The 20492-nt window shown below is 36.2% G+C and overlaps 1 protein-coding gene and 1 long non-coding RNA gene across 3 annotated transcripts; one reads left to right on the plus strand and one right to left on the minus strand.

Annotated features, from left to right (window-relative positions):
- Positions 1 to 1882: 1882 nt before the first annotated feature.
- LOC145212413 (uncharacterized) lies at positions 1883 to 12473 on the minus strand. Of its 2 annotated transcripts, XM_080080524.1 has the most exons (9): positions 12307 to 12473; positions 12097 to 12242; positions 8339 to 8501; positions 4692 to 4787; positions 3432 to 3551; positions 3161 to 3366; positions 2912 to 3098; positions 2229 to 2389; positions 1883 to 2121 (listed from the first exon to the last, which is right to left on the minus strand). In XM_080080524.1, exons 2-9 carry the CDS (start codon positions 12210 to 12212, stop codon positions 1911 to 1913), a joined length of 1260 nt encoding a protein of 419 aa, XP_079936650.1. In that variant the 5' UTR covers positions 12213 to 12242; positions 12307 to 12473; the 3' UTR covers positions 1883 to 1910. The 2 variants fall into 2 exon arrangements, with proteins under 2 accessions (XP_079936650.1, XP_079936651.1); XM_080080525.1 differs by lacking the exon at positions 2229 to 2389 and having other exon boundaries at positions 2059 to 2121; positions 12307 to 12471.
- A 676-nt stretch (positions 12474 to 13149) lies between these two features.
- Positions 13150 to 15008, plus strand: LOC145212416 (uncharacterized). Its single transcript, XR_013856691.1, has 4 exons — positions 13150 to 13222; positions 13523 to 13657; positions 13829 to 13905; positions 14149 to 15008. It is a non-coding gene; the product is annotated as an uncharacterized LOC145212416 (long non-coding RNA).
- Positions 15009 to 20492: the final 5484 nt, after the last annotated feature.

The raw sequence follows: 20492 nt of genomic DNA on the forward strand, positions 1-20492 counted from the left end.
TGCGATTTTTATCAAATTCCAGGAGCGGTACTTTCGCTAGACATTTTCAAAGCGTTTGATACTCTGGACTGGGAATAGGCTATATGTATTCTGTATTAAACGTCTTTGGGTTTGGTCAGAATCTTATTAAATGGATAAAATGCTGTTATGCTCGACCTACGAGCAGGATTATTAACAACAATTTCCTATCGCGGGAGATTAGGATCGAAAGAGGTGTAAGACAGGGCGATCCGCTGTCCCCAACACTTTTTTGTTGTGTATAGAATGTTTGGCTGCGGCCCTGCGCAACGATTCCTATATAGGAATACGACTAAACAATCGCGAATCTAAAGTTTCACTTCTTGCCGATGATACTCTAATTTTTTTAAGAGGAGAACCATCAGATTTCGACAAAATATTTCGCGTATTAAACAAGTTTTCAGAGATGTCAGGCTGCACAATTAACATGCAAAAATCGCTAGCGTTCTATTTGGGGTCAAAACGCTTGTCCAACCAAAAACCTACGCAGACAAAGGTCTCTCATGGCCTCAAGAATCCTTTCGATATCTTGTCATTGAAATTCCCATTAATGACCCCAAACAGCTGTTTTCTTTAAACTTTGGGAAAGTAATCGAAAAGATTAGCACAATTTTAAATATTTGGTCCTCACGTGGTTTGACCCTTACGATAACTTGGCGACAAAATTCAATTTTACGCCAAACAATCACGAATTCACAAACTTTATTAAAATGATAGCCGCGCTGCCATCAAATTGGGATCGAACAAATGATGACTCCGGCGAAAAACCAAGTTTGGTAAATTTGTGCAACGAGTTCTTTCAAACATTTGACTCTCCCAAAGCGGTACGCTTTACTTGGCGTATACAACGAATCTAAATTATTGAACTGTTTACTTTTGTGTGCACGCTTTGTAATTTACCGTTGTAAGTACGCGAAAATACATCCTAGACTTTCATTATTTTACCACACAGTAAAATCAGTCAAGAATTCTAAATACGGCTTTAAACAGCAAGAAACTTCCGATGTATAAAGCAAAATGGGCAGGTCTTTAATGTTTCGTTCGCTACCTACCTAAGTGCGATTTCTTTTATCGCTCGTTCACCTTTCTTTTTGTGTATGTATTTTTATGCTAATAAATTTTTTGGAAAAAAACACACGTGCTGTGAATTAGACCCCAAGATTGAAAATTCAACTTTCTGGACAGATTTAACGGTGGCAACAGGATAATGTTTTCAATTTATGGACCCACACTACATTACAAAGTCGCGTCATGATACGGTTAAGATGTAGCCTACTACTTTCCGGAATTGAATGGCGCAACTGATTATATCTAACGCAGGTTAGGGAACTACAAGTAAACAACGTCATAATTCGTAAAATCGAATACATGACCACATTTTTCGTATGTGAATGTTACCGGGAAATAGATTGCCACACGTTTTTCGCAAAATCGATTCTAATACAATTCGATTTGTAGAGGACCTCTGACAAGTTCCCTAATGTAACGACTTTTGTTGTGACGTAACATAAAAGCGATTGTAGTGTACAGCTGGCAACATTCGGTTGTTTGCGGCATTGGCACGTAAAGCGTGTTTTGTTTACCGAGATTATTTACCGAATTTGGTTCACATTTGCACTTTTTGTGAAAACTGATTTCCGCTGCCCACAAAGTGTACAAGAACATACAACATTATTTGTTTATTACTCGTAAAATTTGTGGGGTTATTTAGTGTGTGTTATGTTCATTGGTGACAAATTATACATTACGGTTAATAATTTCTGCAAATTCTAACGGCTTCTACTCTTCATGCCAACTACATGGCCATTCAAAAACACACATTAACTGTTGCATTGCAAAAAATGTTTTGTTAGTGCAAAACAAACCAGATGAAACACAGTTTATTCTTCTCATTAAGTTACTTTTTGAGACAAAGCCCGCTTCACAGATTTAAGGTACGAGTCATGCAAAGGTGTGGTATTCCTGGAATACTCATTTTTAGCATGCAAAACCTGAAGAACGTCTTTGCAGTGCTTTAGCTTTTGCAATATATCATTCTTTTCTAAAATGGCTTCTTCATACTGTTGTGTCAATAGTTGGTGAGCATTTTCCATCTGCTCAAGCCTGGAAAACAGAAGTTATGTATAAAGTTTAAATCTATTTTTGAAACCGTCTGTGCAAGGAACTTCTTTCCATTAACACAAGTTCTATGATGTCAACAGATCATTCACCTTTCACGCATATCCTTGGCATGACTAAAAACTTTTTTCCCTTGATAGTCATTTAAAATGATTACATTTTCAGTTTGTGTGGGACAGGTTTCTACTTGCTTTTTTTTAAAAGTAGTATCTGTTGTGTCTTGTTTTATTTTTTTAAACTGTTCTTGTAAGCCCTGCAAAATAATTAATTACAACATCAGTATCACTATCATTCACAGTGGTGTAAAGTATGAACTTGGGCCAACTGGCGTTGGTGTAAAATTGTCATAATAACATACTTTAATTTATCTAGGTTTGGCCACATTGTCTATAAAAAAAGAATTTAAATATGCTAACTAACACTTTTTTTTTTGGATAAAATAATGTTGATATGACACTTATCTATGGTGACAGAGACGCTCTTTCGCACAACACCTCACTGCAGAATTTGACAACATATTTCATAACTGTTGTGGGCATGGACGCTGCAATAAGCCATGTGTGATTCAAGAAATTTACAAATGCACACAGAGAAAAATGTAACATAAATTTAAGACACTGCTTTAAAGTAATAGCAATGTCACTCAATGTTTTCTCAACAAATGCTAGGCTACCATTTGGAATTCATTCCCCATACCATAATGTTTTCATACCACTGTACAAATATTGAAGTTTTCAGAACATTCCATTTGTCCATAGTCCATACCATACCATACCTGTAGGGTATGTTGACTGACAGAATACAGTTTTCTCTTTATGATCAACTCTTTCTCCATTGACAAGCTTTTTGATTTTAATTGTTGGAATTTTGTTTCCAAACCTTTTTCATTTTTTCTGGCCAAGTTTAAACACCTGGCCTTTGCTTCAATCTGTTGTAGTAAGTTCCACTGGCCTTTAAGTAGCCTGTAAAATAGCAGAAAAACATGGAATTAAAAAAAAAAAAACAATCGGTATGTACTGATAACCTTTTGTTTTCTTTATCTATTTTGACATTTTCTTTTAAAGCGCGGTCCCTTTCCTTGAGGGCCTGAATCATTTTAAACTTAGCATGTTGAATGGCAATATCTCTGTTCTCACAGGCTAGTTCTGGATCTGTTTGAATGCGAATTTCTTTTGTCACTTTTATCATACTTTTTCGCTCCTCTGCCATTTCACGATGTAAGCGTTTTATCTGCATTTTGACACAAAATTTCAATGTCTACATTAAAATGAATTAATTTTTACTGATACTTTTACCGTATCACGAAGTTCTTGTTTGATCTTAATGTCATGTTTGCCCCTATCCTCTGATTTTCGAAATTTGGATTGTAAATCTTCCAATTCAATTGTCAGGCATTTATGAGCTTGAGCAAAATCCTAAAAGAATATTTAATATTTGTGTAATAACAAAGTTTCGGTTTTTCAGTTACGTCACATGAGTTGTTAGGGCTGGGACATGACTGCAAATGTTCTGTTTGCTTGAACATCGAGCATCTTATATTAATGCTCGGTGCATTGTAATATAACATACATTCCTAGGCCCCAGAAGTACTATTAATTCTACTATCTAACGCACTTAAAAAGCAGTCATTTTTGTTACTGGATACCATTTCAAACACACGTTTCATGTCAGGGGAATACGCAAATTTCATGTTCGACTAAGTACTCGGTTTAAACTTGGCTTGACCCATCCCTATAAGTTTTATTTGAGCTGTTTTATGAGCAAGCAGTTAATACAGTGCATCACAAATTCTACAAGCTGTCCAAATTTCATTTAATTTTCAAATTGTTTGAAAACATCATATATTTTAGGGGCCAGTGGGGTAAATTATTGGCCTTCAGGGTTAAACACAACAATTACTGGCTTAAAAAAGCATACATGCAGATGACACATCTACATGACAATATCTACCATCTGTAAAAGCTTCTTCCCAAAGTCGGAGAAACTTTGAAAAACAAAAACAAATTTTGAAATCAAAATGTGTACCCTTCAGGGAACATATTGATACCAGATTTACATTTAAAGCCTAAAAACTTTAAAAACTAGACAAACCATTTCAATTCCTACAACAAACAGTTCAAATTTTATACAATCCAAATCCAGACACACCCTATTAAGGGAACTAGTGGGTAAGTATGGGCAACAAACTATAGCAAAGATAAATTGGAATCCTAAAACAAACTATTTAAATTGGTTTCTATATATCTAGTGTGTGTACTAATCCACATGTTTTCAGTTTTGAAAAAAATTGACAAATGTATGCCATGATTGTACAATTGGGAGCACACCAGCCTACATTGTTTTTTAATGACTGCCTGTGTTTTCGCTTAGTGCACACATACACAGACAGCAAGCCTGGTTGAATTATTCCTAGTCTATAACTTAGCTGTGCGACAAAATAAGATCAACAAACTTGCATTAGCCGGAAAACCTTAGTTGAACAGGTGCAAAAGTGTAACTAAAATAATGCATACACGCTCACTTTTAGTAAAAGTTTTTGTGATAACTCACTGTACCTCATTTCGACCTCGAGTTTGATATTCTCTGGTAACAATCCTGTCTTTTGCCTTTCCAACATTTTCACGCTCAGTTTGTAAATCTAGATACTGATCCTGTGAAAGTAACAAAAAACTAGAAGGGTCGCTTAGAAATTGCTGCCATTGCACATATACCATGACCTCTAATGAAAATTTAAATATTCACAACAGCTATTTTGAATGGGGTCCTATATTAACCAATTTTTTACGACGTTAGTTTGTTTCTGCAGAAAACTCATGGGGCCCCACACAAGCAGAGTTGTAGATACATTTTCATAGCTAACCATAGCTTGGGGCTTTGAGATCGAACACACAGATCAATATTTTGCTTTTATAACAATCATGTTGCAGGAGGTGTAAGCTATATTAAATTCCTAAAATTAAATTGTTTTAAGTTTCACCTATTTAGGGGGCTAGTGGGGTAACAGGTACAGTTACAAGTGTTAGGGTTACAATAAAACACAAAGACTGATACTTCTAAATGGCATTCTGTACAATTTACCCCACTTTTATATTAAATACAGATATTTTTTTAAATTTCACTCAATTTAATGACCTTGTGGGGGGGAATCAATGGTTTTGGAGGAAAAAACAAAAGAATCAACACCCCACAATGCCACATCTACAAGCTGTTTAAATTTAAACCGATTCAGAGATTGTAAAAAAATTCACCCATTTTAGGAGGCTGGTACAATAGCTGAAGGGGTTTTAGGGTAAATCTTAAGGATTCACACCCTAGTGCCAAATTTCTGCAAACTGCCTGAATTTCAATCAATCCAGACCTTGTTTTGAAATCTCCACAAAAGTAGGGGGCTAGTGAGGTAATTGGTGAGGCCAAACAAAACAGATGGCACATCTAAACATTTCAAGGTAAAAAGGTTGTGGACAAACTACAGGGAAGAAAAACAAGAAAAAACAAAGTGAAATCAAAATGTCCGCCCCTTCGGGAAGGGGACTCATGTCACTAAACCAAACACAAACAAATTTTGTAACAACAAATGGATGGTATAAAATTCGCATTTGATTCCAGCTACATATATCGAAACAGTCCTGTTAAATTTTGTCCCAATTAGCCAAATTTTGTCCCAATCCTTGTTTAATATTTTGTCCATTTAGCAAAAAATATGGTAACCACAGAAGTAAAACAGATGGCACATCTACATGAATATACATAAACTCTGTGAATACTTTATCCAAATCCACCAAAACATTTCATGGCAAAAAAGGTGGACAAACTGCATGACTGAAAAAAAGGAAAAGTGTTTAAATTCAGAGATAGTGATCATACTGTGTCTTAAGTAATAATATTATTTAAGGACAAACTGTCCAATTCGATTGCAATTCAGACACTGTGGTAAGTTTGTGGGACTAAATAGCATGAAACAATGACATTTCAAAATAACATATCATACAAACTGTCCAAATTTCATTTCACTCAGATATTGCCTAAAACTAACCCATTTTAGGGGGCTAATGGGTCAGAATTGGGACTACCGGGTAAAGCAAAATAATTGACACCTATAAATGCCAAACTTAACAATATGCCTAAATTTCATCTGATTCGGACATTGTTTACAAAATTCAGCGATTTTAAAGGGCTGGTGGTGTAAATATTGGGGTTACATGGTAAAACACAATGATCAACACCTAACTACGGCAAATAAACAAACTGTGTAAAGTTTATTCAAATCTGACGTTGTTTAAAATTTTACCCATTTTTAGAGAGATAGTGGGGTAAATACTTGAACTATCGAGTCAAATAAAACAAATGACACACATCTACATGGGCATAAGTACCATCTGTGGAAGTTTTATTCACATCCATCAAATATTTTATGCCAAAAGTGCATGAACGAACCGCAAGGCGGAAAAAGAAAATTATAGTGAAATCAAAACGTGCCCCTTATTGAAAAGGGTCACATAAAAGTTAGTACAAAGCTTCAAACCAACCTTCAATGGCTTTGTCCATATTCTTTATTAATCATTATATTAACATATATATACAAAAGTAGTAGCAAAGAACGGTAGAAAAATCTTCCAATCCTATTGACCTGCAGGAACCTCTCACTGTGCAAAATCCTAACAACTGTTAATAACCTTTTGACATGGTTTTCAACAGCATGCAGTCCTTGGTGTTCCACAATAACATATTGCCCAATATATACAAAACTCACATAATGTTTCTCTAGTTTATTCAACCAAAAATAAAGATAATGCTATCCACGGGATCTGTCCCTCTAATAGTAGACATGTTAATGTCCGCGATTACTGAATCCAACTGTTTCAGTAATGCTTCTGACTCGAAATCAGTAGATATCAGTTAAATTGGAAACACCATATAACGTATGTGGAAAGAAAGTTGGCTCAAGCTTGTGGTATTGTGTATAAGCTGCTCGATTACCTTGGAGAAAAGTCTCTCCGAATTATTTATTACTCATTTGCATACTCCCATCTGCAAAATGCCGTCGCCGCTTAGAGCAGTGGCTGCACCGCGTCATTGCAAAACCTCAACATTAGACACAATAAAATCTTGCAAGCCATCATTCGCAGCACCTACCGATGTCACGCCACCCCCATATACTACCATATGGGCCTTCTGAAAATTAGAGACATTTATAAACTAGAGTTAGCCAAACTGTTGCATGTGTTACATTCTGATGCACTACATTCCACATACAACACCCTGTTTACACCTATTTCGTCAGTCTATAGTCACAACACCAGAAGGGCTGAAATACTTTTATCCCTGAGTAAGCACCACAATTGACTCAAGGTCAATTTGCCATCAAGGTCCAAAAGTATGGGAAGAAATAACACATGCCACAAAGTCGCTCTCACGCTCCTCCTTTGTAAACCAGTTTAGGTTGGTTTCATTTGGCCAGCAGAACATGCGGGTTCAAATACCATTCTATGCAATCGTCTGTGCCCCACCAGGTTTTGCAGCCAGTTGCGATCCTGCTGCAGCACACCAGAATACTTCAAACATCATTCAAATAATGAGGAACTTGAGTCGATAACCAATGTTTTTTTGGTGTTCTTGCTGTTTTTATGAAACTGTTAATCAATGTTCATCGATATGATGTTGTTAAAATCAAGATATATGTTTTCACCTATACAGGCATTGTCTCTAAAAACTACAAACGACAAAAGTAAAATAGAAGATTCCTAATCTTGTGCATGTCTGTTGACATTATCATCTGATATAGTTTTACGCCTGTCACCTTTCCTCCTTTTTTGGGAAAACAGGTAAATATACATAAAAATTACAAGATACTTCAAACTACTTTGCAATGCACCAACTAGCAAAGTATGAAACTCCTGGATCATGTTATTCAGTACATAGAGCCATTTAAAAAAATGTTTTAGGAGCCAGTGGGTGAACTGCTGTGTAAATTTGAATTTGTTTAAAGTACTCTTTTCTGACCAAACAAGTGGAACAAACCAGCGTTAGACAGAAAAAAGGAAACACAAACTGACAAAAACAATCTGTCTCCCCTTTAGAGTAGGGGGGGCCATTACAAACTAAACATGTACATGGATATGTTCTGCATTAGTAGGAAATCAATTTTAGGTTGCATTATAAATGAGTGTATCCAACACAAGTAAACAAGCCTGTCCATTGTTACCTTAATCCTCTCTTTTTCCTTTTGCATCTTTTCACAAGTTTGAACCATGAGATCTTTTTCTTTTTTTACTTGTTTAAAAGCCTCTTTAAATAGATCCCGTTGTTCTTCGACTTTCTCTTTTGTTGCTTGGCATTCCAGTACTTCCGATTTTAAATTTTGAATTCTAAAGAAGTACTTAGCTTTTTATTTAACTTTAGTTTTGATTGGGTTAGTCTTTATGGCTTGTTGAACCAAGTTTATCAAGACTTAGCTTAACTATATCAGACATCATTTCTAAACTACCGCCTGCATTCCCTTAGGAATAAGCTGTAAAAATAACCATTTGGCCAATAAAACTAAAATTTTAAATAATAAACAAGACACCCACTACGAACAATTGTTCAAAACTCAGTACAAAAATAAAAGCACAGTAGGGCTTAAGACCAGTAAACATAAAAACAAATATTCCAGGGTTAATGGGTGAAAAATATGTGCATTAAACTAAAAATTACAAAATTTTTATATTTGAGAAAAAATAGAATACTTAACAATGCACCAAACAACAAAGTATATAACTCCTAGATCATGTACTTTAGTAACTGTGGCCGCTTTTAAAATTTCATGTTTGGAAACCTGTGGGTAAACTAAAGTGTCATTCAGAGGATCAAATTAGGATAAACACCTAACATGTGTGTAAATATACACCTAACATGTACCTAAAATGTGTGTCTCTTTCTTGACCAAACACGTGAATCAAAGCAGAGATACACACACAAAAAAAGGAAGAAAAACAGAAATAGAGAAAAAACTATAAGGGTGGTTTAGCACATTTTGTCGTTTGCACATACACTATAACAGGGGTTGGCAACCTTATAGGCGACGCATGCCAATTTACTTGTTATTTTCATGGGTTAATGACCTCGCGTGCCAACGTTTTTCCAAATAATAACGGTTCGTGCCAACAAATATTAATAGTAAAGAGAAAGCAGAGTGTTTTGTGCATGTAAGCCTGAATTTTAAGACAACTGCATGATAAAAACTATAAACAAGCAGTGTAACAGGTTAAACTTTTACTTTTAATATTACACACAAATGGGTTGGCGTGCCATGAAAAACCACCCCGCGTGCCAACCTTGGCACGCGTGCCAGGGGTTGCCGACCCCTGCACTATAACCTATTTGTAAACACCAATATATTTCCTATGCTTGTTTTATATTGGGTCCCATATTAGCCACCGTCTTTTTTACCTTCGTTGTTTCTGCAGGCAGAAACTCATAAGTCCCCACACAAGCAAAGTTAAAAATAATGCATTTCAAGAGATAAACATGAAAAAGCCTGGTGTTGTAAGGTAAAACACAGTAATTGGCACTGGGCATAAATAATGTAGAGTACAAACTATACAAATCAGATTCAATTCACCCCAGATATTGTTTAAAGTATGTCCTATTTAACGGTCTTTTTTAAAGAAAAGAAGGAGTAAATACTGGTTTAATGGGGTAAAACAGAAAAATAGGCACCTATGAGTAGCAAATTCTACGAACTGTCCAACTTTTATTGAATTTGAACCTTGTTAATAGAGTCACTAATTTTAGGGGCCAATTGGGTTGGAGCTATAGGTAAAACACAACAATCAACATTTATAAATGGCAAATCTCATTCAATTTAAACGTTGCCATTTTTAGGCGTCAATTGTTGTGTTTTGTCCAAATTTCATTTAATTTATACATTGTTTTAACTCATTTTTATTTTAGGTTAATTGGGTATATGGTGGGGTTACAGGGTAAAACGCAACAATTGACACTTAAAAATGGCACATTATACAAGCAATTTAAATTTCAGCCAATTCCGAGACTGTTTAAAAAACTTACCCTTTTTGGTTGGCTAAAGTGGTAAATATTGGAGCTACAGGGCTAAACACAACAATTGACACCTATATACAACAAATTCACAAGCTGTCCAAATTTCATTTAATTCCGCACATGTTAAAAAAAAAACTCACCCATTTTAAGGGGTTAGTGGGGCAGCTGATGGGGTTCTACAACCAAAATTTTAAATATGAAAAAACAATGACCCAATCAACAGTAATGTAAAATTTTATCCAAATCGGCTAATGTTCACACATTTTCATCTTTTTGTGGAGGGAAAGCCCGAGCTAGAAAAAGGATTTTTTGCATTACTATTGTATTTATTATCACTATTTTTCAGAGTTTTGCAGAGTTAAGTTTCTACAAGCGAATTTGAAAATAGCTGATATAACGTAGCTTATGTATGTGTTCCAGTTTTTATGTATAACCCAGTTTTGAGTCGTGCATGTTATTTCTAAAACTTTGACGTAATGTTTTAGGTAGTTCATAGCTGTAATTAATTTGGGATTGTTTGGAAAAACGATTAACTCTGTTTTATCTTTGTTAATTTTTTGGCTACTTGCTGATTCGTAAAGGTTTATTTGTTTAATATTTCATTTAGAGAAGGTTGATTGGTTATTACAAACGTTGTGTCATCTGCATATTGTTTTAGTTTAACTTCTATTTGTCCAAATTTTACCCCGTTAATTTTAGGGTTACTGTTTGTGATAGTTATTAGTGCTTCCGTGACTGCGATGTAAAGAAGCATCGATAGACCGCATCCCTGGCGTACCCCACGGTTGATATGTGTTTTATTAGTTAATATTCCATTCACATTGACCTGACTAGAGATATTTTTGTATCATATTTTAAAGTCATGATTTACCGAGTTAAAAACTTTAGCCATGTCTACAAGTACAACTGCTAAATGAGATGTTTTCTGTTTGGAATATTTGATGATCGCTTTTATGTTGTACTGTATGTGGTATAAGTACCGTTTGGTCGCATTTGCGCTCGTTGAAGATTTTCTTATTTAATTAGTTTTCCAATTTGCGATTGTGGTACTTATAATCTTGTAGTTTACGTTTAACAAATAATCTGACAACACAGCAAACACGCCTTTGCAAAAAGGTGGATTACTTTGTTGAAGGTGGATTACTTTGTCACATGGACCATCTTTAGACCAATATCTATAATGTGTGTAAATTTGAAAAAGTTTGAACCATTCTTTCTTGACCAAAACGTGGGAACAAATCCGCGTTAGACGGGAAAAAAGAAGAATGAAAAAAAAATTCAGACAAAAACAATATGTGTCCCCTTCAGGGAAGGGGAAGTAAGATCTGTAAATTAATTTTACATGTTCAATTTTGCAAAAGTATCGATTCGGCATTGCAGTTTCGACACGAAATTTGCGCACATGTGTGGCCACTGCACTTAAATTTTCTGTGCATGGAAATGGAACTCTGTGAATCAATATAATCTCCAACTGCAAATTAACATCCACAACACATAAAAACATGAAATTTGCCATTGTTACGTCCTGTTCAGACTTGTTCTGGTGGAGCAAACTTGAAATCACTGAAGCGAGTAGCGCAAACGGGTTTTCCCCATGCATTGTTTAAAAACAAAAGAGATTTCGCAGGGCTTGCTTTGCACATGCTCGAAATATACCGACCATTAGAAAGAGGCATGTAAATGAAAGAGACCCATATCTGTAACGCATGAATATAAATACGGCCAGGCAATTTCTGGGGTGGCAGCATAGCTATTTTATAAATGGCTGCCATAGCTATTTTATAACGGTAGATGACACCCTTATTTATTACAGGGAAAATGATATAAATTGGTTAAACATACCATGTCATGCCGATTACGGTGATAAAAATATTATGTAACTTGTGAAAACATGTGATTATATTTACAGCCGATTCTTACCTTGACAATGCAACAACTTGGTCTTGACTAAGATGTTTATTGTTATCCTGCAATTGCTGTCGCTCACCTTCCAGTTGATTTTGAGTCAATAGAAGATCTTCTATTTTCTCTGTCATTTGTTTTTGTAAAGTGTTTGAAGATTCAAGCTGAAAGTGCAGTACTAGCAAAGTTTAAAAAGCAAGATTTGAATACATGATCTAGTATAATTACCTCCTGAACAAGAAGCAATTTTTTTTCTTCAATATCAGCCAGTGATGATTTTAAAATATTTTGTTCTACTGTCAAGTGCTTTATTTGAGATAGAAGATTTGTCTCTACAGTTTTTAACTCGTGGCACCTGTCCTGTAGTTTGTTGCCATACTACAAACAAGTAATAAAATTTCTGGTGTTGTTGGGTTAAATGTAGCAATTACATGTTGCCAAAAATGTGTTGTGTTGTATGATGTAAAGTAAAACTGTTCAAGTCTCACCAATAAAACATTCTGAATAAGAGAAAAAAGCCCTTGAAGAAGCATAAATATAGTCATTGTATCAATCAAACTTTTTAGAACCTGTATTTCGGGCCTAAAACTAAAACCAATTATTTCGGGGTTTAAGGGGTGAAAATGGGTGAATCTAATAGAACATTAGCAAAAACCTTAGAATACTTTACATTGCACCAACCAAAGCATACAACTCCTAGATTACATTCTTTAGTCAGTACAGCTGTTTTTAATTAGTTGTTTCTGCAGGCAGAAACTTATGGGCCACAGTAGTCAGTAGTGGCCTTAAATAATCATGCACTTAAAAGTACAAACTATACAAATCTGAATTAATCCAGACATCATTTGAACTTGTCCGATATATGTTCTATTTTAAAGGAAAGAAAAATAGTGGCAAAATAAAGTAAAACACAACAATCGAAGCCTATAAGCTGTTAAAATTTATTTTATTTTGAAAATTGTTAAAAAAAAGACTGGGGTAAAGCATGTTACTAACGGTTAAACGCAACAAATATTGGTTTAAAGTAGCATGTTCTATAAACTAGAAGGGTGGCTCAGCACATATTTCAATTGCACATACACTATAACAGGCTTCGAACTCGACTGGAATGCAGAACAACAGCGGGATACAAAAAGCTAATAATGTAAGTAACAATAACATTCCGGGAAACAAAGGGTTCAGGAAAGCGTCAGTTCATAACAGTTAGTTCTGGCAGTTAATGTCATTGAACACAAAGTTTCTGAAAAAGGAAACTGCAAATATGCCATCAGGGTTTAGAAATTCGGAACTATGTTGTATTAATATTTAGGATGTTGCTTATGAAATCATAAGTCCATAGTTGTTGTTTACATACACTTAAGGACTGATTGATGTTTCTGCAACAATCTGTGAAAAATGCACGTTATGAAGTTATCATGAAACATTATTAAGTTATCATTTGTAGAATCCTTTGATTGACCAATATCAACTAAAGAAATCAAGTTTAACAAGAAAAACTAGTTAGAGAGAAACCTGCTTTGGAGAGAAATCTACCTTATAAATGCCTGTAATTCAACTTCAGCAGAGTTTGGTTTAACAGGTAATTTAACTAATTTTTATTACAATGTGGATACATTTTTAATGGTTATAGATATTTTGTGTTTTTTACCACAAATTGTTTTGACAACTTTTTATTGTACATTGGGGAGGGTTTAATCTGCTTATCAAGTTTGAAGTATATGTGACTTCTGTCTGTTACTTTTTTCTCCAGGAAAAGGGTGACATATGCAACACCTATATAAAAAGACAGAAAATCCAATGGTTTAAGATTTATACACAACACCACAGGTATGTAAATTAAATGATTTATGCTCCATATTTGTAATAAACCTACTACGTTACCTTGTAAGGCATGGACTCGTATTATTTTTCACATCTTTGCTGTAATTTGCAAGGTTTGTGTTTAATATGAGAGATGGAAACAAACCAGAAAAGTCAAATGAAATGAAAGATTGCACTTGTTAAATAAACAAAAGTACTTCTAAACTAATTTGTACATATTTTTGCATTCATGTTTTTGTTATTTGTAAGAGACCTGCAGGCAACAACCAGCACATTGCCTTATAAATTATAAGAAGCCACCTACTGATGCTAGGATTGCCTTTCATCTTTCCAAAATAAGAAAACGCTTGAGGCAATCAAAAGAGGGTATCAGGAGGGTTTTAAAAGCAAATGAAATTCTTTAATTACACAAAAAAATCCTTTCAGTGTTTGTTCATCCCTGGTTTTACCATTTAAACATATTGCTCATGTGCACTGTGTGTTTGTACTTTTTTATTTCGTCTGCTTCAAAACTGTATTTAAGGGGAAAAAAATAATATTTTGTGACATTTGTTTTTTACTAGCGATGTTATTGTACTGCTATCTTATTTGAGCAAGGCTTGTCACTAGCAAATGAGTTGAGTTTATGCGAAGGTTAGGTTGGATAATGTCAATTGTAAACATTTTAAATTGCATTTTTTGGTCGGTGTGTTCGTGTTCAGCAATATTAAATCCCACCACCACGGTGATAACCCAAATGCAAGAAATTAGCGGTGTTCCTGCTTCGAACAGCCAAACAACTGATTTGGAGTAGGACGCATTCAAGCGAAACGTCGCATCGTTCGGATCCTGTGTATACCACCTAACGCATCCACATTCGGAACGTAAATTCGGTCCGTTTACGCACGTCAGAATACGGACCGTTTTTCGCATGCGTTTACGCACGTTGACGGAATACGCAGTCTGTGTACAGCCACCTTTACTGCAGACTGGATACGTTTCGCAAAAGACCGCGACGGAGGCCACAAAGAGAGGGAAAGAAAGAAATGGGAAGCCCATTTACTCTCAAAATAACAATTTCCATCTTCCTACATTCGTTACTTCGTTTTAATACAGAAATTGTTATTGTGCGAAGTGTGTGGTGCTGTTTGTAAGCAGAAAACCGTGTGCAGAACAAACGTTGAACCATTGTAGAAAGGACGTTGGTGAAAGCATTGGGCCAACGATGGGTAAAAATTGGCCCGATGAGTAATACGGTTGGGGATTACGTAGGGGACTGGTTGGCCTGACGGTTTCGCCGTCCAGAAGCCAACGAGGAACCAACGAGCATTTAGACGTTTACCCAACGGTAACCCGACTAGTTGGCCCGATTAAAATTTGATGTTCACCCAACGTTTTGCCAACAAATATATGTTATCTGGGGTGCTTCATCAATTTTGTGTTCGAAGCCGTGTAAGTTGATTGAATTCCCTGTCAAAACTAGTGAGTTAGGCCAGTACTACAGGCTTTTCGATATATCATGTGCCAGTAAAAAAATGTACACAAAAAATATTTTTTCTTTTGCATTTTTCTGGTATTTCTTGTCTTTTCAAAGGTACGTGATGGCTGGGACCTGGTGTAACTATAAAAATTATGCTGCTTGCGCCAGCTAGCCTGTGTATCTGCCATGTTTTCGCTATCTTGGGATTTTTGGACAAACCTTGGGATTTTTAGTAAGGGGACCTTGGGATATCTTAAAAATCTCAGTGGCAGCCCTGCCTTGGAGGTCATTCTAGTTGTGCGCGCGTGCTGTGCGGTTGTGCTGTTGGCTCCTGGCAATAAAACACTACATATATTACGTTGTATTTAATTTCTAATCTTATTGTACTGCAATCTGTGTTAAGAATTTCAAAATTTTCTTCACTTGACAAACCAGCAAAGCCGTTTGCGAAGCAGGTATTAATTTCATGAAATTATCCATGGTGTCAGAAGTGTTGGATCTACAATGCAATTTCCAAGCAATAAACAAGAAATGGGTTTTCACAATGGAAACGTTGCCGAGATTTTTCGGAAATGGCGACAAATGATTGAACTGACTTTATTTGGTCCTTTATCGGCAAAATCCAATGTGGAGAAATGTAGTTATCTTTTACCAGTGTCATTCTGGCAGAATAATTTCCCCTAAACACAAAAATTTTACCACAAAATTTCAGGTACCATATCAAATGAAACATTAATGAAAAACACAATTAAAAACGAAAAAATGACATGATAAAGAGCATTTTAATGTGATCACGCGTCAAAGAATCTATATACTCAAGATAAAATAAAACCATGCAAAATCTTGTGCGTCCATTGTGACATTTTTTCGAATTTTATTGTCATAATAGAAATCATAGCTCTCAGTGTCAAAACACACAAAAATTAGCCGTGAAAAACCTTAATTTTGAAACTGTTCCGGAGGGGGGCTTTTAACCAGCTGGATACCATGTTGTAGCCCGGAGCTTACTCTTTTCTATCCCGTTGCCGTTACGACACACCCTTTGCGCATTTTTACAGCAGAACGCTTTACGCGAGAGACCTTTTTCAAATTTTTAAACATCTGTTTAATTTTTCCAATGAGAATACATTGGCCGTAAACAACCTTAATTTTGAAACTGTTCCGGAGGGGGGCTTTTAACCAGCAAGATACCATGTTGTAGCCCACAGCTTACTCTTTTATATCCCGTTGCCGTTACGACACACCCTTTGCGCATTTTTACAGCAGAACGCTTTACGCGAGAGACCTTTTTCAATTTTTCAAACATCTGTTTAATTTTTCCAATGCGAATAAATTAGCCTTAAACAACCTCAATTTTGAAACTGTTCCGGAGGGGGGCTTTTAACCACCTGGATACCATGTTGTAGCCCGGAGCTTACTCTTTTCTATCCCGTTGCCGTTACGACACACCCTTTGCGCATTTTTACAGCAGAACGCTTTACGCGAGAGACCTTTTTCAAATTTTCAAAGACATGTAGATTTTTTCTAATGCGGAAATATATTAAACAAACAAATAATGAGTTTATTTTCCCTCAAAGCTTTTTTTGTAATCACCACTGCGTGCATGAAAGCATAACTGCACTACATGCGGCAATTATCTCCTGTTTGCAGTGTGTGTGCCACGCGTGCAAAAGTTCTTGCATATAATCAGTAACAATGGGCATTATTCCGTAAAAAAGTAATTTCTTGACACGTTTAGGTTTGTCCTTTGTCTTGAAGTGAGGTTTCCAATTTTTATGGCCAAATAAAACCTAAGTCAAAACAAATGCATACTAAATCGACTCGTGGTGGAAAAGCACATCGGAGTTGCAAACATAGCACGGCACTGAAGTATAGTCTGTTATGAGCACAAGACATATAGACGCTTATGTATATGATAGATTTCTGAAATTTCGTAACCTTGTACTGATTGCAATTTCATGTTATTCTGTACAAGCTGATTAATTGCATGTTTTAACCGTTTTTAGAGTCGATACGGCTTTCCCGTTTCTAATGTGCGAATGAGTCATGTTGTCGGGCGGTCATGCCCTTCGATCATTTAAGATGTTCGCTTCTCATTTTTGATTGGCTCATTGGAATGAACTATAACTTTGCACGTTGGTAATGGATGCAATTTCGAGTTGGTCTGCAAAAACTGATTGAATATGTGCTAACCGTTCGTTTTTTATCGCTGGTAGGTCTTTCCCGTTTCCATGGTGCGAATGCGTCATGTTGACGGGCGGTCATGTCCTTCGATCATTTAAGATGTTCGCTTCTCATTTTTGATTGACTCATTGGAATGAACTATAACTTTGCACGTTGATAATGGATGCAATTTCGAGTTGGTCTGCAAAAACTGGTTGAATATGTGCTAACCGTTCGTTTTTTATCGCCGGTAGGTCTTTCCCGTTTCTATAGTGCGAACTCGTTATGTTAGACGGCGGCGATGCCCTTCGATCATTTAAGATGTTCGCTTCTCATTTTTGATTATTCAAACAAACTAAAATTTTGCATGTTGATAATACAACATGGTATCTTGCTGGTTAAAAGCCCCCCTCCGGAACAGTTTCAAAATTAAGGTTGTTTACGGCCAATGTATTCGCATTGGAAAAATTAAACAGATGTTTGAAAATTGAAAAAGGTCTCTCGCGTAAAGCGTTCTGCTGTAAAAATGCGCAAAGGGTGTGTCGTAACGGCAACGGGATATAAAAGAGTAAGCTCTGGGCTACAACATGGTATCCTGCTGGTCAAAAGCCCCCCTCCGGAACAGTTTCAAAATTGAGATTGTTTACGGCTAATTTATTCGCATTGGAAAAATTAAACAGATGTTTGAAAAATTGAAAAAGGTCTCTCGCGTAAAGCGTTCTGCTGTAAAAATGCGCAAAGGGTGTGTCGTAACGGCAACGGGATATAAAAGAGTAAGCTCTGGGCTACAACATGGTATCCTGCTGGTTAAAAGCCCCCCTCCGGAACAGTTTCAAAATTAGGGTTGTTTACGGCCATTATATTCGGATTGGAAAAATTAAACATATGTTTGAAAAATTTGAAAAGGTCTCTCGCGTAAAGCGTTCTGCTGTAAAAATGCGCAAAGGTGTGTCGTAACGGCAACGGGATAGAAAAGAGTAAGCTCTGGGCTACAACATGGTATCCAGCTGGTTAAAAGACCCCCTCCGGAACAGTTTCAAAATTAAAGTTTTTCACGTCTAATTTTTGTGTGTTTTAAAACTGAGAGCTATGATTTCTATTATGACAATAAAATTCGAAAAACTGTCACAATGGACGCACAAGATTTTGCATGGTTCTATTTTATTTTGAGTATTTATATTCTTTGACGCGTGATCACATTAAAATGCTCTTTATCATGTCATTTTTCCATTAATTTTTTACTTTTTTAATTGTGTTTTACATTAATGTTTCATTTGATATGGTACCTGAAATTTTGTGGTAAAATTTTTTTGTTTATGGGAAATTATTCTACCAGAATGACACTGGTTATCTTTTACTATACATCGGTCAGGATGGACGGGACATTTACAATACATGGGAACTCAGTAATGAAAGAAAAAATCCGAAGGTAATTCTTGATAAGTTCGATGCATATTGCAAACGAATTCTAGCGATGGACCGGTATAAATTCTTTGTAAGAAATAAAGAGGATCATGAAACAATTGATGCTTATGCAGCCGAGCTAAAGCTGTTGGCAGCTAACTGCGAATTTGGGGACATCAAAGACAGTCTCATTAGAGATCGCATTATTTGTGGTATTAGAAATGATAGAGTGGTTCAAAGAATGTTACAGGAACCGGATGTCACATATTCAACGGTGTCAGTAATGTAATGTTCTGCCTTACAGTAATGTTCTGCCTTTTTCCCTTCGTTGTACGTCATGCCGTTGTTACGTCACATAGCTGATTGTGCCGATATGTGGTGTGATGCTGTTTACATACGGGACATTCATTCTATTATTGAGTTGTTGAACACACCACGTGTGGTAACTGCGTGTGGCTTGATAAAAAAATACAACAGAACAAGTTAAGAAGTAAGGTGTCTGAACTCTCACGTGTATGCAAGGCAGGCAAACCGTGACACCGGACATGCCGCTAAACCAGTGATGCATCGACGTGGTTCGGGGAGACGAATTCGCGTAGCTGCAATTATCTTCTTTAAACAAGGACGAAAGGTCTCAAATTGATGCTGTGGGGGTGGTTCCTCGACATTCTACTCGTGCTCCCCTCAAGCACTGTTACAAATGTGGAACAAGGCATAGTCGTGAACGGCGGTGTCCCGCACAAGGAAAACGCTGTTTCAGCTGCGGTGAGTGGAATCATTTTGCAAAGGTGTGCTACAAGTATAGTCAAGGTGAGATTTCATCTGTTGAAACATTTTCTACCACGATGGACCAAGTTTTTGTGGATATATTCTTTAATATGCTACGTTTATCCATTAGATTCAAAATATACTCTGGGGCACAAGCCAGCATCATCCCTCACAGTTATTTCAAAACAGCAATGAAGGACATTCAACTGGAAAAACAAATGTGACTTTAAGAAGCGATTGCTTATGGCGGATCAGTAATCCGCCCTGTTGGAAAAGTTAATTTAACATGCACGTACAAAAATAAAGAAATCACGTGTTTTACGTTGTCCATTCAAATTCACCACCAATTTTGGAGACGGGCATGCGAGCGTTTTTTGCAGAATGTGCTCGAAAATGTGCAGGTCAAAATGTGCGCACATTTTTCGAAAATGTGCAGGTGCCAAAACGTGCGCACATTTTTCGAAAATGTGCAAGTGCCAAAATGTGCAGGTCCAAATGTGCGCACATTTTTCGAAAATGTGCAGGTGCCAAAATGTGCAGGTCAAAATGTGCAGGTGCCGAAATGTGCAGTCGCTGAAATGAAGTAGTGATATTTAACGTCAAACTATGCAGTGTTAAAGCACTTACATATATGTTTTATTAGTGTTGTGGTTATAAATTGTGCCAAAAATATTAATTATAAGTTTTAACCTATAAATTAAAATCGGATTTAAGAGAAACTTGTAAAAATGCATGTTGTGTCTTTTAGATGGCAAAGCATGAAATTTTCAGGATATAGGAAACACTGTTTTTCAGACTA

The sequence above is a fragment of the Phallusia mammillata genome, chromosome 2 (genome assembly GCF_965637545.1).
Source record: "Phallusia mammillata chromosome 2, kaPhaMamm4.hap1.1, whole genome shotgun sequence".
Classification (NCBI taxonomy): domain Eukaryota; kingdom Metazoa; phylum Chordata; class Ascidiacea; order Phlebobranchia; family Ascidiidae; genus Phallusia; species Phallusia mammillata.